Raw genomic sequence first — 25,546 nt, forward strand, 5'->3', positions numbered from 1 at the left:
GTTTACAGATTGGCTCTCAAGTACGTCGCTCTAGTACTTCCCCAATAAGTTCTCCTGACCAGTGAAAGAGCAGCAGGTTGGTGCTCAACCAAACCATAGTTGTATTAATAGAGCTGGCTATTGAGCGTCACGCCAGCATTGCTACCAATTTATGGTATTACCATAAAAAAGTACCCATTATTACTCCTTGTATTATTAATTTTAAGCAGCCATAGCAGACCAGGGAGACAAAAGATGATTGATGTAGCATAGGGAGACTGTTGAGGGACCGCTACAACCTCCAGGCAATGGTCACATGACACATGAAGGCAGCAGAAGTCATCTGTAGGCTACACATGTTAGCACTCTTGCTAGTTGAGCTTACATGTACTGTAAAGCCTGTACTGTACACAGTTAAGGATTCCTTCAATAGCCCACATGTAGCTGGATGAGCAGCTTTCATTGGAATAAATGGGCACCATCTTTCAAGCCTACAAGGGTTGAGTGTTTGATACTAAAAAAGACAAATTTCAGATGGAATGATACTTTAAACAAATGTTTAAAAAAAACAGACAGAACTTTAAATCTTCTTACAGTAAATAGGATTCAGTAGCATCTTTAATATTTCTTTTTGCCTGTTCTTACATTTCTGTACTTGTGAGATCATTTGGCAGAGTCAAAGTGTCTTGATGTTTGTCTTCTTGAGCTGTTGAAATGGTTGGTTCAGGTTGGCTGTCGTTCACGAGTTCCACCATTACTTTTGGAGGTTTCAGAAAATTTTCATGATTTTGCCGATGTGACCTCGGAGAGAGCCGTGGAGTACCGTGAGGCGAATGTCGTGGGGAATGTCGAGGGGAGGGCCGCAGCTGCTTCTTGTGTTCGTACTCCTCAGCGCTCACCTCGGGCACCAGCACCTTCGCAGTTTGATTGAACAGGATGTAATCCACCCTGTAGTGCCTCCTGCTGACCCTGATCATCTCCTGGAACAGCTGACCCCAGAGGATTTCAGCTGGAGTGTATGAGGTGCGGGTCTGATGCAGTATACCTGTGCTGTCATCTGTGTACGTGAACGAAACCACCAGCTCAAAGTCTGCTTTCCGCAGATCTACCAAACTCATTTTGTACAGAGGGCTGCCGGGCTCGATCCTGTGGCAGATGGTGGTAGGTGTAACCAGGATGATGTCCCTCTGCTGGATGACCAGGTCTTCATAGGTCACATCCATTTTTCCCGTGGCGTGCGCGGTTGAACGGACTATCTGAGCACGAGCCATTCCCTCCACCAGGTGGTGTCTGCGGAAGTCACCGACTCTCCAGGAAAGACACAGGTAATCATCGCGAAGGTTGATGACAGCACAGTTACTGAAGCCCACTGTCTGCGCCCTCTTTCTAGCAGATGCCATCTTGGCGACGGCAATTCCAATCACAAAGGTATCGATGACGCAGCTCATGACATCTTGGATGGTGACGATGATGATGGCAATCATGCAGTTCTCGGACATTCCCCTGAAACCGTAACCAATGGTGGTTTGAGTTTCAAGTGAGAAGAGGAAAGCGGCTGTGAAGCTGCGCACCTCGTACACGCAGGGGTCAGTTGTGTGGTCTTTGATGTCACCGTGAGCGAGAGCAATGACCCAGAAGAGGATGCCGAAGAAGAGCCAGGACAGGATGTAAGACAGGGCAAAGATCAGAAACATCACCCTCCATCTGATCTCCACCAAGGTGGTGAATATGTCATTCACAAAGAGCAGCCACTCCTCGGGAACATGGCGGAACACAACGTCACAGGTGCCTTCTTTACGCACATATCGGTGTTTCCTTGGTTGATGTCCATTCTCAGTCGTCACAGCTGTGATGTCATCGGTGGGGCTCACAGATTTATATTGTTTATGCATCTTGTAGAGTCTGTAGGGAAGACAATAAATAATGTTTAACCATTTTATTCATCAGTGTGGTATGTTGAGTATCACACATTATCAACACACTGACTCTGTGCCTTTCCCGTTAAAGACACAGAAACAAAAACGTCTGCCACAGCTTCTTTTTTTGTACCAGCACTAGGGGGTACCAGAGTTGGAAATTTTTTAATTCCTCACATGGTAGCTTTACTTGAGAAAAATAACCTCACTGTATAGTGGACATAGGAACAGTCAACACTCACATTGTCTTTGTATTTCAGAGATTTTGGTTTGGTGAGTTTGATGGAGTGAATGGGAACCATTATTATTGGTTGATTAATTAATTAAATATGATAATCCTGAATCATTTTTTAAGCAAAAACTACAAAAAAAAAAAATCATTGTTTTCAGCCATTCATATTGAATGTTTGTAAGTTTTATTAGTCTTTTGTGATGGTAAACTGAATATCTTTAGGTTTTGGATGGTTTGGACAAAACAAGCTGTTTAAAGTTTCTCTCTATTCTCTCTATTTTTGGACATTATACAAACTAAACAATTGGGAAAATAATCAGCAAATTATTCAATAATAAAAATAATTGTTAGTTGCAGCTTTAGGAACCAGAACACTGAAGCAATGAAAATATTCTCTACACATTTTCCTAACTATTTTGGAGAACCAGATGTAGTTTTCAATCTCAGGACTCAGATTTCTGGGTCGATGTCTATACATCTGTGTAATTTGTTGAAATTTAACTGCATTTACTTTTCAACCAAGGTGTAAACCAACCCCTGACCAGAGTCCTAAATCTGCAACTTTCTAACATTTGTCAATTTGGACTGAGTAGTTTGTTGCTGTCTCGTTCAACTGACCCAAAACTGAGAGGTCACTAGAGTAATGCAGGTCATGACAGCAGGAGCAGACAGACAATACCACCAACAATACCAAACAGCTACTAAAAGCTGTCTGATCTCTGACCCACATGGGACTGTAGGAGTCCACAACAACAACACAACACAAAAACACAAATCTAACATGGTAATCTGGATTTGTTATGTCCATAATTAGGCCATGGCACCATATTAGAGGAGTGCTGTAGAAACACAAGTTCTATCACTCCTGCTGCAAAAATTAAAATTGCTAAAATTGCAGATTAGCTGTAGCATTTGACACAAATTAATTCATGGTATTGTTTTGCAGAATCAGTACTTACAGTTCTACTTCAGTGACCCTAGTCCTGATTTTTGATTGATAACCTGTGTCTGCATGTTTACAAATGAAAATTTGTGACCAAAGCAAACAGTAGAAATGATGCAAATCTCAATATATGTGACAATATATAAAGATTTTAATGAAAATTGTGTTTAGCTCTTGCCTTGATGCTGCAACTTGTCATATCTTTCAAAATATTCCTAAAAGGCTGTCCCTGTTGTTCTGTGAGAGAAACCAGTCCACACAGTCATTCACCTAAACCAGTCTTCCCCATTTTCTGACTTTTTTGCCCTCAGTCGCTGTTGTAGGAGGAAACAATTAATAATGGAGTCTTCCATGTATAAAAAACATTGGCTGATCACTTGAAAGCTCCAACCTCTTGCTTACCCTCCTGTAACATCTAATATAAAGACTTTATGAGGAGCACTGTGTTGACAATAAGAACAGTAAGACAGGACTTAAAAAGTCTTGTTGTATTGCCTGTTTTTATCTTTTGTTTGTTTTTTCCATCATGGGTTATCCTTATAATTTCATTCACATGTTTTCTTTCATATTTTGTCTCCTATTTGTTTTTTTTTTCATCTGTGCTTTGATTGCTCTGGGATCTATTTATAAGATAGCAATCTGGGAATGTTTACCATGTATGATTCTGTTTTTCCTGCCTCTTTGTACTGTGTCAATACATTTAATCATAATGGGGCAGTTGCCTGGAGATACAAAACTCATCGTAACAGACCTCGTTTGGGCTGCTACTTTGGCTTCGAAGTTTTTGGATAAACTTGTAAACCGAGGATACCTAATGTGCTGCAAATACTTGTGGAAATATCTCTACTCTTCATTTAATGCATCTCTGCTGATGGATTTTACAAAATTCTTTTTTTGGCAGTGGTCACAATGGAATAAGCACATTAAAAGTCATACTTTATTTGTTTTGTCAGCATTGGACAGCTAAAATTATGGAAATGCGTCAAACAGTTCAGGTACAGAAGACATTTTGCACTTGAATTCTGCTTTAAATATCAGTTTAATGATGAGCGGTCTGTTGTTGAATCACAGTAGGATGGCTTTTGCCCCAGTAACTCTCTGTAAACATGCAATAATGTTTCCATGCAAAGGTTTGCTGTTGTCCACAGCAATGGCCCAAGACCTTTTTTTCTGGGTGGGGTCCAAAGAATTGTCAGAGGGCCAATAATGGAAGCACCACAGGACCGAACTGGTCTAAGTTAGCGGGGGAAAAATGAATGTGGAAACTGGAATAGTGTCATGGTGCGATCACGGGCAGAGGAATGATCAATCACAGCCAAACCACTGAGAGCATCCTCTACGCCCAAAACAAATGGGGTTTGAATCACCGCTATCTGACTGAGTGAACTGGGCTCCAGTCACAGACTCCACTTCCTCCTGGCTAGAGCTATCTGCCATGCTGCCAGATTTTGGAGCTCACTCCATGAGGTCATAGAAATAACGTCCTATTAGCTTCCCATAATCCCCTCCTAAATACCCTGATATGAACGAAAGGAGAAAAACACAACATCCCACTGGAAAATTAAAAGATGCTGAGTTACTGTAGCAGTCATAGGTTATCAGTCTGAAAGCTGCCATGCAGATATCACGTTTTAGAGGAATCAGTAGCAAAATCAGGCATGGCAAAAAGTTGCCGTTGAGACATTTAAGCAGGCAGAATACTACACCACTGATGTTTATGGAACAGAGCATAAAGTTGTGATTTAACTTATTCCTACTTTTTCCTGCAGTTTTACGACTTTGGCTGGTTGTGTAACTTTCAGTTTCAGTAAAGCTGCTGATTAGTCGATGGACAGAAAATGAATTGGCAACTATTTTCAGTATTGATCAATTATTTTCAGTCATTTTTAGCTAAAGCTAGGCTCCAGGGATGGCAATATGTGCATTTCCATCTACCAGTTTTTATTAGCATTTTCAATTTGTGCTTAAAAAAACTGAGTGGAAATGCTGAAAATTCGAAAAAAAAATCTAATCTTTTTACGCTGGGCTGAGGCGGAAAAGTCGGCATATCTACAACAGCAAAATGCAACAATGTGCAGTTGAAACAGATAGCAAATCATCCCCCTGAGGATGACTCCTACTCTTCTTCCGTGATACCCTGCTTTAACCTTTATTGCCACCTGCAGATCAGTGTTTTCACTTATTCAGTGAAAGATCTCAACCTTTGCATAATGCATTTGCACCAAATTTTGATATACATTGCAGGTTCCTTGATGATGAATTTTAATTGATGATGAATTTGGTGACCACTTGACTTTTCCTATAGTGCCACTGTGAGGTGAAAGTTTTGAGTGAGATGTCTCAACAACTATTGGACGGATTGCCATAAATTTTGGTACATACAATAGTAGATTGTAATCATTTTGATGATACCTTAATACTCATCATCAGGTCAAAAATTTCCATGCAAAACTAATGACATTCCCATCAGCCTCAGCTCTACTTCTTTTTGGTTGGACCACAGGGACCAGCCCTAGAAATGGAATTGTCGGTCACTGACTGAGTGACGAAGTTACACCATTGGTCAGACTGTCAAGTGTTGGAGTTTCTCCATTGGCCACTGCTCTTTCAAAAATGCGTGAACAGTTTTTTATTATGTCATCAGGGGGTGTTTGCAGCACTTCCTGCCCACAGGCACTCAGCCTCTCAGCGGGACAGAATGCAGCCCAAGCAGGTCGCTCTGGGTCTGAAGTGAAGCCAACATGTGTGCCCTAAGCCTGCATTCTTTCTAATGGCCAGCAGAGGGCGACTCTACTTGCTCCAAAAAGAAGTCTGATTGAATGAGAAAATGACCCTTCTTCTCACGTGATTTATTATCTCAGTAAACAGTTTCCTAATGAGTTTATGGTTTCAATCGCTAGTTTCAAGTTTTCTGCAAAACAGCATGATGTTCATTTTGTAAGTTATGGTTCCATTTAGAGTAAAATATATGATAAAGCAGGGTATGCATTAGGGTGTGGCTACCTTGTGACTGACAAGTCACTACCACGGCGACAACGTTAGTAACGTAACGTAACCATGGTGTAACCCCAGATTCACAGAGTATAGACATAACTGCTGCTATTTTACAGTGTGTTTTCAGTTCATGAAAGTTAATTGTAACATTTTGGTCACCTAAAAAAGTCTTGTTCAGCGCTTGGTTGAACTAAAAGACCATCTATGGAGTTGTCTGTTCAGGTTTTCCAGTAAGTACATTTTGTTTTAATGGTTTTAAGCCTGTTTTTTGCTGGCAAAAATTAGCATTAGCAATCCAAGATGGCAACAGTCAAATCGCCGAACTCAAGGCTTCAAAACGGTAGTCCGCAAACCATATTTTTTTTACAGTCTATGGTGCAGCCCTGACCGCAGCTCACTCCCTGCAAGACTGAGAGTGAGTGCGGCCTCGAAATAAGTTTTAAAAACACGTATTTACTGACTGAGAGCGCTAACCTGCACAGTCACGTTTCACATGTTCTTATTAGTAAACAGGGTGCTGTAGGACTGTTAATATGTCACTTAATTAAGTTTTAATATTTTTCAGGCAAGAAAGTAACCATTTAGATTCCCAGTATGTGGTCAGTTTATCCAAATAATGCCTGTTTGTGTCGTGTGACATTTACGTGAGAACTGAGGATCTGTGCATCGTCTTACTGTCAAGACGACTGTTGCCGCATGTTACATGTGGCTAGTGTCCTTTCAAAATGAAGCACTTCCATGTTCATGGCAAAGAAATTAAAAGCAATATAATAAATACATTTATGAATGCAAACTTTATAAACATGAAAAACACTGTATTTACACTTAGCATTAATGATTAACTTGCTACAATAACCATGTCTGATGGTAACCAGGCAACGTACTAATTAAAGCCCTCTAGCATTTCATACATGGTCCAGCTATACACTAGGTTATAACTTAGTCTTATTCAGTATTAATTAGCAAATGTTAACATGCTAACATGCTAAATTAAGATGGTGAACATGGTAAACATTATTCCCGCTATACAGCACATCAGAATGTTAGCATGGTCACTGTGAGCATGTTAACATGCTGATGTTAGCAGTTAGCATTTAAGTCCAGCTTCTGCACTGTGAGGATTTTCTGCTTTTCTTTGTCATGTGTGATCTCATATTTCACAACTCTTTGATGGAGCTACTGTGCAGACAGTCTTGCTGTGATAAAGGCTATAATTTTATCTTCATGCATGGGGGAGTCAGGAGTCACATGACATAATGAAGACAAATGCTCTGGCAGTTCATGAAGACTTTGTCACTCCAAAAAAGAAAGTGAAATAAATGTCTAAAAAAAAAAAAAGAAAGAAAGAATCTCAAGTATCTTAACACTGGCAGGAAATTTAAATTTGAATACTCCCATCTTGTTTCATGTGGTAAGCTCAGAAACTCAACTTCAAAGACACAATTAATCCACTATTAATTCTGCATTTTTCAGCTTGATGTGACTGTTGTCAGAGTGATTTTGATCATATTAGCATCTGGAGTATCAGGCCTTGAAAAGACGTTTTAATCAGAACTGAACGTCTTTTAAGTAGTTCAAGATACTGCAGAGGAATTTATACCACATGCAGTCTACTGTATGCACTGAAATATATGGGTTTTTCTGTCTTACAGCCATGATGCTCAAGCATTATAGAGGTTTGATAAATTAGTAATTTGCATTTTTATTGTATCATGTGTCTTCACTTCCTGAGCAGTACATATCACACAGCAGCCCCTCTGTGTTGTTGACCCACTAGGTTGAGCTGTTTTCTCCACATTCTCTCTTCCCATTTTTGGAGCTTATGACCTGAAACAAGCAGCTCTGTGTACAAAACAAGACATCACACTGAACAACCACTTACAACCAAAACACATCCTGACCTTTGGCATAAAGTTTCCACTGCACCCTTTATGAACAAAACAAAACTTTACTTCCTTGGGTATGAAACTTTATATTTTTGAGGTTTCTACAACAGCAATTTATAAAAGTGTCCTTTTGTATTCAAAATGGTTCATCATCCATTGCCAATAATAGGATTCATGGGATGAACTCTGGAAACAACTTAGGCAATTGGCTTATTTCCTCTCCTGCTCGGGGCACTTACAACTCCATTACATGCTCACTTACTGCAAATGACATTGTGCCACCCATCTGTTGTTCACTAGAACAGAACCGTGTACATGGGTGGCTAGTCTTAGCTCTGCCCCGAGGGTTTCTGCCACCTCTAATGACCTTCAAAACCTCAATGCTGCAACATATTTCCATCTTAACAAGTCACTTAGACTCACACTCAGTGCGTCAAATGAACCGTGTGCCAGCGGTGGTGAGATCACAACAGTTGTTTCAGGAGTTGTTTCAGACAAATCTGTTGACACCGATCTAATGTCCAGTGGCAGAGTTTTTTAAAACGCAGTTTAAATGCCAGAAGACATTTTTACAGAAAGTCAGGAGTTGTTCTTACATTTAAGCAGTCGGTTCCTGGAGGTTAATGGTTTATCCAAGCTTCAAAGTGCTAAGTGGACCAGAGCATGTGTTTGGTTTTGTTTTGCTTCATCAGAAATAGCTTAACGTTGCACTTGAATCCAGACGCAGGATTTACTTCTTAGTCAAGGATTTCGAAACATTTCTATCACAGATTCAGAGTCTATTTCTGTGTGTATCAGCGTCTTCAGTTTTCTCTCTCTGACTGTAGAAAGTGAATTTAAATGAGTCATTTGTTAGTCTAAAGCAGTGTCTGGTCATCAGGTTTTGATTATCATTTGCGTCTACAGCAGTGTGGTTTTTCTTCAGAACCAACATGACCTTCAGAGTCTCCATTCTTGCGTGCTTCACTGTTTAAAAGATCAATAGACGCATATTTATGAAACAGTCGGCCCTGTTATGTCAGCAGTGATACCACCTCTCACATTCACATCATCTTTTTTATAGTGTTCCTTGTCTTTCTTTATCAAACTGCATTAAACATATTCATAATTTTGAGTATTTTTTAAAAAAAAAATCATCCAATTTGTTATTTGCAAAAGATGGCTCTGTATTTGATCAGATTTAGTATTTTAGTGTTTTTATTTGCACAAAAGGTTACAATAAAAATATTTCACGGTAAAAATTATATTAAATTGTGCAGGAGAGGAAGGAAACCCAGAGGGCTTTTACAAAGTCTTCCCCTTTGTTTCAACAATTCATAAAAACATACACTCATAAAACAATATAACATCAAATAGACAATAGATTTCACTGTGAAACATGATCACAAACATTACTTATCACCTTGACCACATCTTGTTTTGTTTTTTAACCATTCAGGCATTGTGTTACTGCTCTTAATACTGTATCTCAGATTACTGATTGTTCTCCTGTCCACAACCTTTACTTACTTGTTGCCTCTGATTTTTTCATTTTTTCAGGGTTTTTTTGTCCTCAGTGTTGAAACTTTAACTGAATTGACAACGTGTCACTTTAAAAAGGACGATTAATATTTGATGTAGTTTTACATGCATTTTTATGAGCATGCAGTTCATATCATTTTCCAGATAATTTTTTTGAGTAGAAAGTAAAATTAGCACCTTTCTTAGTTTCTAAATGCTCGTATGAGACCACTAAACTTTCCCTACATGTAGATTTCAGAGCATTTTTAGATCTTCTCTGGATTTGACATTGAAAAAAACAGTCTGACATTGTAATTTCTGATCTGCATAAGTGTAACAGCTGAAATAAAAGCATAGTTTACAGATCAACTGATACCTATTTGTAAAAATAAATGCTCAGTAAGTTGTATTAATGTCTGTACCTGAGTTGGAAGTCTCTCCGAGGGGCTGTACAGTAGCACAACAGTCACCTGCTGGAATGAGCCAGCCCACTTGTCACTGCAAAAACTAAAGATTAACACCTCCCTGCAGGATCACATGGTATCATGCAGGCAGGTGAGTTTTTGTTTTTTTCTGAATGTGTGTCTGTGCATGGAAACATGAATATGCAAGAGTGTGTGTTGTTGGTGTTCATGCATACATGCAGGTGTTTTATTTGGGGCTTTGGTGCATGATTGCATTCGATACTACTTCAGTATTTACTATAGGAATAAACACTGACCACCTTCATATCATTTTTACATTTGAAGATAAACTGATGGATTACATGATTATTTATATCCTGAGAAAATTCTTCTACCTCATACGTTTATAGACACTTTCATAACCCAGTGTCTGTCCATCCAAATGATTTAAAACAAATATATTTTATGACTCACCTCAAGTCATGCACATAATCGTGGTTTTTTTATCCATGCTGAGATATAATAATAATCTTTATTTATAGAGCACTTTTCAAAATCCTTGTTACAAAGTGCTTCACAAAGGCTGCATAGATTTTTTTTCCCTTTATTTATTCAGGGGTGTTTCTCTGAGAGCAATGCTCTCTTTTGCAGGAACACGCTGATAACATTCACACAGTCACACATTCACAGTGGCTGCATAGTACAGCCACAGTCTGATCTGTCAGCCACTGAGCAGCTCCCCTGGAGCAGTTGGGGTCAAGGGCATTGCTCAAGCGCACCTCAGTGGTGCGCTTGAGCAATGCGCACCACTGAGATGAGGGAAGGGCAAGCCATGGGCAGTGGTGGCCTAAATATACAGTATGTATATACAGACAGGTGATAAATTAAAGGAAAAACTAACATAAAGTGTCTTAGTAAGGTGTTGGGCCACCACATGCCACCAGAACAGCTTCAGTGCACCTTGGCATTGATTCTACAAGTCTGAACTCTTCTGGAGGGATGAACACCATTCTTCCAAAAGATATTCCCTCATGTGGTGTTTTGATGATGGTGGTGGAGAGCGCTGTCTAACATGTTGGTCCAAATTCTCCCATAGGGTTGAGATCTGGTGACTGCAAAGGCCATAGCATATGATTCACATCATTTTCATACTCATCCAGCCATTCAGTGACCCCTCGTTCCCTATGGATGGGGGCATTGTCATCCTGGAAGAGACCACTCCCATCAAGATAGAAATGTTTCATCATAGGATAAAGGTGATCACTCAGGACAACTTTGTATTGATTTTCAGTGATTGATTTCCAGCAAAATGCCCCCCACAGCATAATAGAGCCACCAGATTCCCTCACTGTAGGGGTCAAGCATGAGGGCCTGTACCTGTTTTTCCTTTAATTTGTCACATTTACAGTATGTCTATGAGATTTCCGTCTCCACCCCAGTACAACGAAGGTGAATGGGATTTTGCTTTTGGTGCTCACCACTTTGAAAAAATGACTTTCAAAAACCTCAACTTCATCTCGTCTTCCCAGAAAGTATTCCTTATGAGATTTTGTTCAGTTATTATAACACAAATTTAATCCCATATCCCTGTTGCTCTGGATGACCCATGGACCTCACTGTGAAGAGATCTCAAAGGGACTATGTCTTTTGAAAGTGTAGTTCCAATGAAAACTTTTCACAGTGGGTTCTAGAGTAACCAGGACATTGTTTCTGAATTTTGTAATTGACATTTTTCAATTCAATGAGCAGACCACAAATTAAATTCTATTTCTGGCAGCAGAAATATGAGGGTGGATATCTTAAAACCTCAACAAATAAAACCAAAAATATCTGCATGGCAATTTAATGATGTCAGCTGGGGTTTCAGGAAATGGTGATAGGCATTTTTCACTATTTTCTTAGATTTTATCAATCATTTAATTGAGAAAATAATTGTCAGAAGTGCATTTCCACTCATTTTAATATGCATCTCCAATTAAGCATTTAAAAACCTGAGTGGAAACACCAAGCAATTCAAAAACAATCTTGAAACATTGCAAAACCATTTGGCACTGAGGTGGCTGAGGTGGAAAAGTTGGTGCATCAATAAAAGCAAAATGCAACAAAGTGCAATGTAAACAGACTTGATGAATAAATCATTACATACATGAAGCATGTGACTTCACTGATGAGACAAAAACATCAGATCAGCATGGAGTGATGAGGAGACTGTACCTTCCTCTAATTAATACATGAAACAAGTAGAAAATGCCATATTCCCATCATATTTTCTAGATTGTTTTTCCCAGTTTGTGGTTTGACTGTCGCTCTTTTAATGACATGATCTTGTTGTCTCCTCTATCGTCTGCAATGGTTTAATGGCACCGACTGGAGAATTAGCGCTACCAACTGTTTATCTTGATAAGCAAACTCCTAATAATCATATAACAGTAGTGGCTGGAAATGTGCATTAAGTCACATTTTCTTTTCCGTTTTCTGCAAATTTGCACTACATTCGTGTGTAAACCTTGCCAATGAAAATAATCGTTAGTTGCAGCCCTAGTAGTTACAGCCTCATGTTACTAGGGGTGTAACGGTTTGTGTATTCATCCTGAACTGTCACAGTATGCACATTACGGTTCAGTGCATGCAGTCGTGCAAAGAATACGCTCCGTGACCCAAACAATTACTGTCAAAATAGTTAAATAATCCTTTTACTCCATTGCAGAACAATAATTCTAGAGCGCTAGTTCCACCTGGAGCATTTTGGCAGCGCGCCATTAGCATGCTCATGGGTATGTTACCCGGTTTAGCCAAGGTAGCCTGGATTACCCTGCTGTCAGAATGACAAATGAGACCTATAACACTGACCAAGTGCAACAGTATGATTGTAATATGCTCTGTTATCTCCTTAGTGAAATGATACCATGTCTCCCCATCCCCCTCCCGTCTCTGTGATGGTTGGTTTTTCATTCCACCTTTGAGTGAAGCCATTCAGAAAAACCATTTGATTTCTGATGTGGTCAGACAGCACGTCGTAAGAACCAGTTCTGGAGAAAAAAATGTAGTTAAAAAATATGAAAGTAAAAGTAGTGGTTTGATTCCTCTGAGTGATGTATTATTTTATATGACATCATTAGATTATTAATACTGGAGCATCAGTGTGAAAGCAGCATGTTACTGTTGTACCTGCTGGAGGTGGAGCTAGTTTCAACTACTTTATATACAGTTAGACCATAAATCAGCACAAAACAGCTGTCAGCAGGTGTCCTGACTCCTTCCAAGAAACAGAAAGGTTGTTTTCTTTTTCCACTGCAGCACAACTAAACTGTTTCAGTAATAGTTACGACCAATGAGCCATAGATGGATGTTTACATTTTTACAAAATGAAAGACCAAAATGTTATTTTCTACCTTTATTTATTTATTTTCTTCCTGCTGTACTGAAATTGTACTGAACCATGACCCAGAAACTGTGGTACACCAAGTTCACGGTTCGGTACCATGAACTTGGTGTACCGTTACACCCCTACTTGTTACCATTCCTTTAATCCCATCAGTTGTTCACAAGGAACATTTTAAATTTAAAAAGAAAAAAGAGATACAGTTTCTGTATCAGAAGAGATGAAAGTAGGATTCCTAAAAACAAGCTAGTTATTGAAAAGTTTTAAAGATAGGTGACCTTGCTGTTACTCTGTTAAGTAATCTGTTCAAACATCAGTTTAAACAATAAATAAACAATAATCCTTTTACACCTTCAGCTCATACACCTGAGTTCACAGCAGCAAATTACAAGTTGGCGAACACTCTCCCTCCTTTGTACTTCTCTTTTTTGTACCATGTGACTGAAAATCCTTTATTCCCAGCCCGAAACTCCTTAGAGAGCTTAACTCAAATATCTCTGCCTCTCTCATTTAATAACTGCTTTGCAACCAAACTCTTTTCATTGTCTCAAGCCAAAACACCTAACTCAGGTTTCAAACATGGAAACCTATTGGCTGTCAGCCTGTATGCAGTGTGGAGAAAAGACTCACAGGTCATACATATTGTGATAACATGGGCTGTCTTTCTTATGTACCTACAAACAGATCTGGGACGATGGAAATGGGAGACTGCTGTCAGGTCAACGTGACTTTTCAATCCTGGTAGTGCTAATGTTTATTGTATGAATAGTGTGTAAATGACTGTTATGTGCTTTCAACTCTACTTGTCATAAAAGACGGAGACAGATATAGAGAAAAGGTAGTGTGGAGTTTTGGTACTGCAGACCTTTTTATTGTCTGACAATGGAAAATACAACTTGGTTTAATTTAAATGTGGGTGTATGTATATGTAAAAGAGGCTTTAGTTTTTATACACCAGAAAAAACTAATTGTTTGATAGATGAACATTACTAAGTCTACAGCCATGCTAGTGACTCTGAGGTTCTATTTAGGCATAGAGGTGCTTTGAGCTGAATGCTACAGCTGTCAGTTGCCATTTGGGTGTCCTAAGCATAATTGCTTTGTGTTTTGTGGTTAGTTGTTGTTTTAGTTAACCTCATCCTGTTTTTTGTTAGATGACTAAAAGTCTGGGCATTTTAGTCTTATCTTAGTCAAAGAAAACCATAAATGTTTTAGTCAAGAAAACTTTAGTCTTTCTTTGCCATTAGATTACATTGAACATTTCAGTCAATCTAATCAGCTCCAGTCAAACTTATTTCTGTCATGAATGATGACAGAACAGTCACATGGAGGACCCAAATGCAGACTCTCAAGCCAGGCAGGTGAAATGGAAAAGGAAAAGGAAATTTAATGCAAAAAAGCGAAAAAAACAGGCTTACAGATAGCAAAGGGAGGCAATCCACAACAGGTAACCAGTTCAAAGGGGCAACGGGTAATAAACAGGCAAAAGGGATCAAACCACAGGAACGACAAGAACAGGTAAAGTCCAGGATCAGACCGGGTCAGGATGGCTGGAATGTGAGAGTCCATAGAAGCAACATTGACGAACTGGAAGAGAACAAAGGAAATGGACCAGTATAAGTAGTGAAGAGCTGATGAGGGAATGGGCCGCAGGTGCAGACAATTACTGAGTGGAAACAGGTGTGTAGGTGGGAAGAGGAGGGAAAATCTGAGGGCATCTGGTGGACCACTTGAGAATGGCAGGTCTGTGGAGGTGGAAAAGAGGACATGGCTGGGGAAAAGAAATGCAGACAACTGGGGATGAGAGTGTGGCTGAAGAGAGGGACTGAGGAGCAGACGGTAACAGAACCCCCCCTCAAGGGACAGATGACATCCCACCAAGCTGATTAGGAACACTGAGCAAGGTGGGTGAAGGGGGGGTTCAGAGGCAAGTGGCCTGAGGGCAGGACTGATGGGTGTAGTCGCTCAGGAGGGTGACTGGGGGCAGGAAAGATGGGCAGAGACGCTTGGGAGGGTGACCGCAAGGCAGGACAGATGGCCGTCATTGTTCCAGAGGGCAACCAGGAGGATGAACAGACCAGAAGATCTGGCAGGGCATTGGTTGCCAACTGCTGAAGGTCTGGCAGGAGATCGGTGGAGATGGGTTACTGCTGAACATCTAGCAGGTGGTTGATAGAGTTGGCTGACTGCTGTGGGTCTGGCAGGGTGTAGACAGGTATGGCGACAACTGGGGGTCTGGCAGGGCGTTGGCAGGTGTGACCGACGGCTGGGGGTCTGACAGCGAAGCAGGCTGTGTCAGCTGGGAGACTTGCAGGTAAGCTGGAGGAGCCAGGGAAACCAGAGGCTGCTAAAGCACAGCCACAGGAGACTGCTGCAGCACAGGAACAGAGGACTGCTACAGCACAGGACATAGGAACGGTTGCAGCTTGGAAACAGGGGACTGTTGAGGCTCAAAAATAGGGGAATGTAGCAGCTCAGGAACAGGAGATTGCTGCAGCCCAGCAAGGACAAGAGATTTCTGCAATCCAGCTGGGACAGGAGATTGCTGCAGATCAGCAGGGAGAAGAGATTATTGCAGCATGGAAACTGAAGGCCGCTGCAGCACAGGAAAGGGCTGGGCCCAATAGCGGCACTGGGCAGTGGAGACTCTGTGGCATTGAGCTGCTGAGAGAGCCAGGGGCATCAGGAGCCTTGGGGACCATGCCTCCTTTTTGAGACTCCACAGTAGCCCGTGAAAATGGCAAGGCAAGTCCCTTCAAAGGGTGACCACTGGACATCAGGGTGGCTCCATCAATGATGCTGATCAATACGGCTGATCAATATTCAGCTCCTGAGGTTCAGGGAAGGCAGGATCAGAACAGGGGGATAGACTGGAGGCAGGCTAGCCTTTCCAGAACAGGCAGGCTGTAGGCTCACAAACCCAAACCTAACGGAGAGCAGGCTGGTTGTGAGCAGTCCAGGGTGCAGGCTGAAGGCTAGCAGACCCAAAGCTAGCAAATTGGGAGACAGGCTGGTGGCTAGCAGGACCATAGATAGCAGACTAGAAGACAGGCTGGAATGCAGGCCAAGATGCAGGTTGAGGTGCAGGCCGAGGTGTGTGCTGGGATTCATGAGTGCTGAAAAAGTCCCCTACCCACCCAGGTAGTGAGTTCCTTAAACAAAGTCTTGAAGTCGCCTCCCTGCATGCCAGGTAAGGCTGCCTCTCTGTCCTCACTACTGCTCTGCTTAGGGTTTCAAATGATATTTTAATGCACGCTGATTTCTTATCACTGCTATGCAGATGATACACAGCTATACTTTTCTTTCAATTCAAATCACCTTAGCAAACTCTCCACCTTACAGGACAATCTAACAGCTATCAAGGACTGGATGCAACTTCTTCCAACTTAACCCTGACAAACTAGAATTCCTTATAGACCCAGAGAGTATTTCTGAGAAAACAGCAGTGTATTGGTCCTTTTAGAAGCAATTGTTAAGTGAGCCTCAAAAAACCTAGGAGTTTTCTTTGACCAACACATGAATTTTGAGTGGCACATAAAGAAAGTGGTCCAATCCTGTTTCTTCCGACAAAGAAAAAATGTGAAAGCTATACTATCCTCTCAAGATCTGGAAAAAATCATTAATGGTTTTGTCTCCTCCCATAATGCGACCACCAGACTGTTCAGTAATACATAACGTCGGTCACACATCACACCAGTGTTGGTCAATATACATTGGTTACCCATAGAATGTAGAATTGATTATAAAATAAATTATTTTAATTACCTATAAAGCACCACATGAGCTGGCCCCACTTTATATTTCCAAATTATTGTGTCCCCTGGCCACGGTGGGATCACTGAGGTTTACTGACCAATGTCTTCTGGCTCTCCTGAAATCTAGGCTTAAAACCAAAGGTGACTATGCTTTTGCAGTTGTGGCCCCCACCCTCTGGAACCCTCTTCTCCTAGTTATAAGAAATGCTGAGTCGGTCAGTAGTTTTAAGAAGCTATTAAAAACTCACTTGTTTTGTCCTGTAATGTGTGACTGCCTTCTCTGTAGCTTTTATTGTTTGAATATCTGACCACTGTGTTTGCCCTCTGTGTAGTTTTATGGTTTTTAATATTGATATTTCCTGTTTTTAACTTTCTATTTTTTTCTCTCAATTGTTTACATTGTGCAGCACCTTGTAACTCAGGTTTTGAAAGGCTCTTTATAAATAATGTTTACTTACTTACTTACTACTGGAAGCGTACTTCCAGTCATTGTGAAAGCACAACAGATTAAAAGTAACCTTGTGAAGTTTGTCTGCTATGCCCATGACTTGCCAGTTGGTACTTTCACAAATAGGGACACGAAAGACAGGTAGCAAAGGGAGGCAGTCCACAACAGATAACCAGTTCAAAGGGGTAAGGCAGGTAGGCAGGCAGGCAGGCAGGTAATAAACAGGCAAAAAGGTTCAAACCACAGGAACGACAAGAAAAGGTAAAGTCCAGGATCACGATGGTTGGAACGTGACAGTCCATAGAAGCACATTGACAAACTGGCATAGAACAAAGGAAATGGACCGGTATATGAAGAGATGAGCTGATGATGGAATGGGCAGCAGGTGTAGAGAATTACTGAGTGGAAGCAGGTGTGTAGATAGGAAGAGGAGAAAGTCTGAGGGCATCTGGTGGACAACTTGAGAATGGCAGGTCTGGGGACTTGGAAGAGAACTGGCTTCAGAGAGGGACTGAAGAGCAGATCATGACTTATCTGATGAAAAACATAGGTTGAATGATTAAGAATGCAGCTTTGAAGAAAGTGTCTGGTCTGATGATATCAATTTAAGAAATACATCTAGACATGGAATATGTTTTGATTTCCATATTTATTTTGAACCAACACAATTCAACAACTGGGGCCCAATACTCTCTTTAAAACTATTATAAAACAATGAGAGCCCAACAGACAATAAAACGTTTTGAAACTAATTTTTCGGTTGCCCAGAACTTTCTGTTCTGAACAATAGACATAAAAGTAGTTAACCTAATAAAATTAAAAAGAATACTGTACATGCACCAATTGCAATCTGCTTATATTAAAAAAATAAAAATAAGTGAACCTGAGGTCATTAATTTAGATGCGCTGATGATGTTTACATTAGCACTTTAGCATCTTAGTTTAACATGTCAGCATGCCACCATTTGTTAATGGGAATGTCATTAGTTCCAGGTATTTGGTCATAAACCACAGTATTGGACAAATTAAAATTTTGAAGAGATGATGGCGCTAGATGAAAACTCAGGAGATCACCAAAGTTATTACAATTCATCCTGTGGAGAACATGACTGCGTGACTGTCTTAGATTTCATGGGAATTCATCCAACAGTGGTGGAGAGATTTAATTCTGAACCAAACCAAACCAAATCTGCTGGTAGCAGGAGAAATCATCAATGGGAAACCATGAATGTCTGTACCAAATGTTGTACCAAACCATCCAGTACATGCCAAGATATTTCACTGAATAAAACTCTGACCTCATTGGCACTACAGAAAGGCCATTGGATTGACAAAGTCACTAGACTTCATTCTCTAGGGACATTAAATATCTGAACAAAATTTCATAGTAACCAATCCAACAGTTGCTGAGATATTTTAGTCTGAACCAAAGTGGTGGAGAGACTAAGTGACACTGCCATCCTTAGAGCCACGCTGCATGCATGGCTTACCAATAGTGTGGCTAAAATACTGACCTAAAGGTGGCGTCAGATAAACAGCTATGTTGTTCCCTAAATTAAAAGGGTTTATCTTATGTACGGTGGCCGTTTTTAGATGGACATCTCAGACTCAGCTTGTCAGGTTCAGTTCTACACTGTCAGCTTTCATTAGTCTAAGCTTTGCCTCATCTTGCTTTAATTGCTCAATATAATCAGTTATAACATTTTATGAGGCTGAAACATCTGTGCTTGTTATTTTTCTTTACTGTAAATGAATAACTATGCAATGAAATAGAACTCTAAGATTTACAAGCTTTCATTTTTAGGTGCGCACCAGTTAGCTTCTGTTTGGACATACTTCAACCCTTATGCTAACATTAGCACAGAAACGTGACAGTGCTTTTTACTGTTTGGTAGCACATGTGAAAACATTTGTCTTGTAACATTTAGCATGCTAGCTGACAGGAATTCTGAGAGGTATCCCATCAAGAACCGAAGTGTTGGACAAGTTTGACCTGTTGGTAATGCAAGATGAATTTGAATGTAATCACTGGTGTATAAATGTCCATATCACATTTCATGGCTATAGTTGTAGGGATTTCACTCTGGACCAAAATGTTGGACTGAATCATAATCTACCATAGCAACTAGTGTGGCTAAAATCAGCTGTATATAGAGGCAGCTTTAACCACCAAGTATGTTTCAGAGTTTGATGAGATTTTGTGGGCCACTGAGTCATGAACCTTTTCCTTTCAGTGTTTTGCTGTGACAGCACTAAACTCACTGGCTCTTGCAGCAGGAAAACATAGTAATGCAAGCTATTTGACACCTTTTTAAAATCTGCGGAGAAAGAGGGCAAATGACTCAATGGTTTTATTTTTCTAGTTGGAGCGCAGTGGGGGGTCCTCACAGTAAATTCCTCTGGGTGTCTAAGAGTATGTCTGTGAAAGAACGCCAGTTTTTATGTTTATGAACCTGACTACATTTTTTAAAAGTGAACGAATTTGTGTGTGTACATGTGTGTCCTTGTATCCATGTGTGTCTGTGTGCATGCGTGTGTTTCGTGTGCACACAGTTGGTGGGTTAACAGGGGTCTCAGCAAAAAGTGGACCCATAACAAATCACCTCATTTCCAGGAAAAAAGAAATAATTTGTTCCCAATAAAAATGATCCACAAAAATACATGAGCACAATGTTGTACACAGAGCTCTGATCAAACGTTCAAATACAAAGCCAAGGCACAAAATTAAAGAGGCCAGAAAGATTTCAGGGTGTGAGGTGCAGACACTGGCCCCTTTCTAAGTGCTCATTCTTCCAAAATTTCAAGAAAAGAGGAAGACGTTTTAAAATAACAACAACAAACTTTAAACATACAGATGAGTAGAATCACAGGGAAGGTGAACTGGAGTAGTGATCGTTATCTGTTTCAATGTATTGTAAGAAAATCCTTATTTTTAAGTAAGGCACAGCTGTCTTTGCCAAAAAATAGTTGCATGTGCTTGAAATATATAGCATGATTTTCAACTTTTTAATTTATTGATTGTACAATTTCACATCACATGTTTGTTTCATCCACAACTCAAATATTTGCTTGTGAAATGTATTTAAAGCAACTGGATTATTTGCTTTTTGACCCTTTTCTATAACCCAACAGTGGACTGTCGCGGGTTGGGACAGTTTTTTAAAAACCGTAACTACGATCATCCCCTAACCTTAACCCCATAGTTATTATTGTAGCCCTGATGGTGAAAGTCACCAAGCTTTAAGAAAGTAGTAACTTCAACCCACACCACATGTTTCTCTAACCTTAAAGTGATCATTTTAATCCAAACCATGATATTTCCCTAAACCTAACCAGGTGGTTTTTGTGCCTAAACCTAACCAGACCTTCACCACAGCGTTGTCACATCATAAAACATCATTATTTTTTAGCAGTGATCTGTAATAGTTTTGGAAAGCACAGACAAATGCTATTGTCCTGCACAATGCAAATAGAGGCGCCACATTAGAAATTGTTCCTATGTGTCATTCTGGAGTCACAAGGTCAAACAAAGAATTTGGTTGTTTAATTGGAGGACCTGTATTTGTACCATCTACTCCTGTCCCTTGATTGACTGCAGACCATGCCATACGTCTTTGTAGAGGTGTTAATTGTCCAGCAGAGAAAGGTCATATAAAATGGGATGGTGCTATCTCTAGTTGTGTCAGTTCCCTCAAACATCAGCACTGTCAAAGCGGTTTGCAACAGGTCAACTGCATTAATTTGCATGTCAAAGGTCACCAAGTTGGACTCACATTTACTGTAAACAAATCAACTGATCATGGAACTCCCGTTGAAATTAAATGATCTTTTTGAATTGGTTGATTTTGCATTTAGATAGAAAGCAGAGAGAAAAATTTGCACATATGTAACCGCTGGTGTTTATTCTCCCCCAAACAATCAATGTACTAACTGTACACAGACTGTGCTTGGGAGTGGCTCTGTGTGTGTGTTAGTGTTCAGCTCAGCCTCAGAAACTCAATTTCTTTCTAGTATTTCTCCTTTCTCTTCTTGATTCATAATGGCCTTGGAATTGCTTGAATTCTTTGACTTTCGTGCGAGCGGACACATACATTTTTATCTGTTTATCTGTGTAAAAAAATCCTATTAAACACCGACTCTTCGTATAGCAGCCTTATTAAACAATGAAGCAAATGCAGGTCAAATTACTTTTACTCTTCAGGTTTTTGAGTAATATGCAACTAAAATATACATTATGGGGTGTTCTGTGTTGCATAATTGCCATTTGTACCAACACCTGTTAGTAGACACACTTTCTCAGAATAGTTTTGACCTTTTTTTTTCCTTTTTCGGATATAGTATGCCTGGGCTCACTTCCATGCCCCTGGGTGTCCACTCAGGAAACTGGTGATAAATCCGGCCGTGTCCCAGTCCCACATTTGTTTTCTGTGTGTGCGTGAGCATGTGTGTGTCTATCTCTTGGCCATCTGCGCAGCGTGTGTGTATATGTGCTAGGGGAAGCGTGTGTGTGAGCGATTGCATGCACATAGACTGTATGTCTGTATTAGCGAGTTTAATGTGGTTGGCATGAAATGATTCAGACTGCATCTTCTCCTAAAAGGAAGAACAAGCAAACAAACAGCTTTGCAGTAGGAAGCTTGTCGGCTGTTTAACAGCTGCTGAGGTTTGGTTCACTGCAGTTCAGCTGCCTGATAATGACTCTTAACAGAGCAGGGAAACACTGTACTGTACATCCTGCCTCTAGTTTCACCTTGTATAGGCCGACCTGCCTTTCATGTTCATTACACAGTCCACACTTCAGCACAGGATACAGCCGCTCCCCTTGACTCCCTTCTCAGTGCTCAGCACAAAGGTGGGAAAAAATCTAAAACATTTCTGAAGGTTTTCTCAACCTGTAGAGAAGCACCTGAAAGTATTTTATGACTTTATTGGAGAGTAGACAGTAGAGGCAGACAGGAATATAAGGGAAGACAGTGATGGGGAACCAGGGATATTGTGATTACATAGTCAGCGCCATAAACCGCAAGGCCATCAGGGAGCCCCGGGATGCAAGGTTTTTTTTGACCTCACAGGGTGGAAATTTGTGGGTTTTTATTATGTCTTTATTTTCTGTTTCGGGGGATTTTCACAAAAGTTTTCACAGTTACTGAATTCTCTGTTTTGGCAGGCACAAAAAGATTCACATTCAAGAATAAAATAATTAAATCTATAAGCAAAATCAATCCTTCAAATGATCTGACAGCTTGGTGATATGATACAGTTTTCACATGCAAAACAAAACTCTAAGTTTGTAATGGTTACTTTTAAATTTGGATACCTGAGTACACTTTACTGCTATTTGTTTTGAATGCAGGACTTGTAATTAAGTCTATTTACAATGTGATACTGATTCTTAATGAGCAGCTTTTACTGTTTTGTTATGTCTTGATGGAGAGCATGATGGGGTTGGAATGAGCTGTTGCCTTGTGCGGCATGGAGCAGACGGCAATAGCCAGGTTTCCATCGGATGCAGCTCAAATTATAACTGAATTTCCAGAAAATCGACAAAAGAAAAATTGTGAATTAATTCACATTCCCATCCACTACTGTTATGTGAATATTGGAGTTGGTTCATAATAAACAATTGTTGGCACTAATTCTCCAGTCTGTGCCATTAAACCATTGCAGACGAAGAGGACGTCACGACATGATGTAATTAAAAGAGTGGCAGTCAAACTTCAAACAAAAATGTGGAAAACATGATGGAAATATGACATTTATATTTGTTTGGTGTATTAAATTGAGGAACATTACTGTCCTCATCGCCCTCACAGATCTTCCGCTTATTTCTTTTCAGTGGACGTTTAAGTCTCATGTGCCTCATATATGTCATGATTTTATTTGCAAAGTCTGTTTTTCATTGCATTTTTGTCGCAAAAAAGGTTGTTTTTGAGTTTATTGATACATTAACGTTTCCCAGACAAGCGCTAAAAGTATTTTTTGCACAATTTCATGTTTCTTTTTTTTTTTTAACTTTCCACGTTACCACTTGTTTTTCTATGCACAAATTGAAAATGTGCATAAAAACAGGTGGTTGGAAATGCACTTATAGTTGTAGACTTTCCCTGGAAAAAGGCAAAGACCTGTAGATGCAATGAATGCCAGACATCAGTCAACAGTTTATTTTACTTTTACCTAAAGATGATATGGAGCCCAGGACCCAATGCCCTTCCATTTCTTTACTTAAAAGATTTGAGTAGTTTCATACACACTCTCTGTAGTTGGTTATGTTTGGAGCCAGAGGTATACTTGACACCCGGCTTTGTTCTCTTCATTCCCTTCATCACTTACAGTATCTAGGCAGCACAGAGTTTGTTCATCTGTGTGTGTTCATGTTTGTTCAGGCCGTCTTTGGATTCCAGAAGATTTAGCTTAGCCCTTGTTACTCGACTGAATGGGAAACAGCTGAATTTTCAAAATGCTGTTGTTTAAATCTCAATACTCTTAAATAACAGCACACACACACATGCACATACACACACACGCTGTCATGTACAGACCAAAAAAGCGATCAATCAATCAGGAGGGAATTTCAGGCTCTCTGCGCTGGCTGGGGATCCATGAGGTTCCAGTAATTTCACTGTGTCTCCTGTTTCATTCAGAAGCAACTGCTATGTGTTGCGTGTGTGAGTTTCATAAGCATTCTTATGTCACGGCTCATGAGGCTGTGATGTGACGCTAATCTAGCCCAGCACCATCAGGGGAAACAGCTACTTTATACTGGCTCTCAACCACACCGGACCATTTGGCAAACTTTGCAGGTTTCCATCTTCACTTGTTATCCTTCTCTCACTGCTTCTCAGTTCCTTAGTGTCTCTCCCTAATTTCTCTTACTTTCAATATTGCTGATTTATACACAAGAAGAAATAAAACAACAGGTTATCGGTCATGATAATAACAGGGCATCGTTGTGACAATGACGCTTAAATGTCCTGTCATTGTGACATCCATGTACCCAATAGTCCCCATTAAAATAAAGGGCACAAATCAGTTTTGTCACCTGGCTTCTCATTTTTACATGTTAGCAGCTGTATCAACAGTCATTTTGTCAGCTGACTCAGCTACATAATGAAAGTGTTGGCTGTTATCTTGTAAATATGCATCACAAGTTGGTGGCCAAAGATGGTTTGTCACAGAAAGAAGAGTCATTTTGTCATGTTTTGACACTTAAAACTATAGCAAGGACTGCATCTTTTTACTGTTCATTAAAGAAAAACAAAGTGGGGAGTCTGTCTCTACGTAAGTCTTGCATTAGTTTCCTGTGAAGGTCATTTTACAGCCTCATACCTCCTAGCTTAGATAGCAGTTGAGTACCGACCAAACGGCTAATGCTAGTGCAAGAGTAAGAATATCACATCTATAATTTAATCATCTTCATTTGGACATTTGGAGCGTTCAAGACTGAGAAGCAGCTACTCCTGTCAGTCTGTGAAACTATAACATTAGCTAACGTAACATTAGCTCAGCAACCAAAGTCAGACGATAATATCTTCTATGACCTCAACACTTGAGCTACTTTGACCTTTTAGCACTTAGTACTTCTTATGCACTTTTCTACTTCCAGCTGTTTCTTACTTTAATAATAATTTTAAAACAACAACAAAAACTTCTGTCTGCTTTAGAATTAGTCTCTTTCTGAGTCACTGTCCTCTAACGCTTGATTGTCTTGTCTCTCTTGCAAGTTGCTTTAGATAAAAACATCTGCCAAATGACAAAATGTAAATATCTTCACCTTTAATTGTGAGAGGTGACTTTCCAGTTTGTCATTATTACCAGAACTACATACAGTAGAAGTAAATATAATGTCACTTTTGATTTTAATAGTTTTAAACATGAAAATGTATCTGTAAGTAGTGTAAGTTATCATCAATTAATATACAACAAATGGTCCGGTTTTCTGGATACATATGAAATTTAGGATTGTTTGAAGTCGACTTACAGGTAAAATATTTGCACAGTGATGAAAGAAGTGTACTTTCTCAATCACTGTATTTTTCATTCATATAATTCTATCATTTCTTTAAAATTCTGATTTCTTATGTCTACTACCAATTCATATATCATTTTA

General features: G+C 39.9%; 1 protein-coding gene across 5 annotated transcripts in view; it reads right to left on the reverse strand.

The window, feature by feature from the left end:
* Positions 1-618: 618 nt before the first annotated feature.
* kcnj16 (potassium inwardly rectifying channel subfamily J member 16) overlaps positions 619-25,546 on the reverse strand; it is a 33,978-nt gene continuing 9,050 nt past the window's right edge. Inside the window, exons 1-2 of one of the 5 annotated variants that reach the window (XM_042397609.1) lie at positions 9,873-9,885; positions 619-1,881 (exon numbers count right to left, since the gene is read on the reverse strand). In XM_042397609.1, the coding sequence (XP_042253543.1) occupies positions 621-1,871 (1,251 nt within the window). In that variant the 5' untranslated portion in view covers positions 1,872-1,881; positions 9,873-9,885 and the 3' untranslated portion in view covers positions 619-620. Of the gene's footprint in view, positions 1,882-8,373; positions 8,454-9,872; positions 14,824-17,449; positions 17,744-25,546 lie in introns of those variants that run through there. The other 4 variants (XM_042397610.1, XR_006092898.1, XR_006092897.1 and 1 more) reach the window with 4 other exon arrangements.

Source organism: Thunnus maccoyii, chromosome 20 (assembly GCF_910596095.1).
Source record: "Thunnus maccoyii chromosome 20, fThuMac1.1, whole genome shotgun sequence".
NCBI lineage: Eukaryota > Metazoa > Chordata > Actinopteri > Scombriformes > Scombridae > Thunnus > Thunnus maccoyii.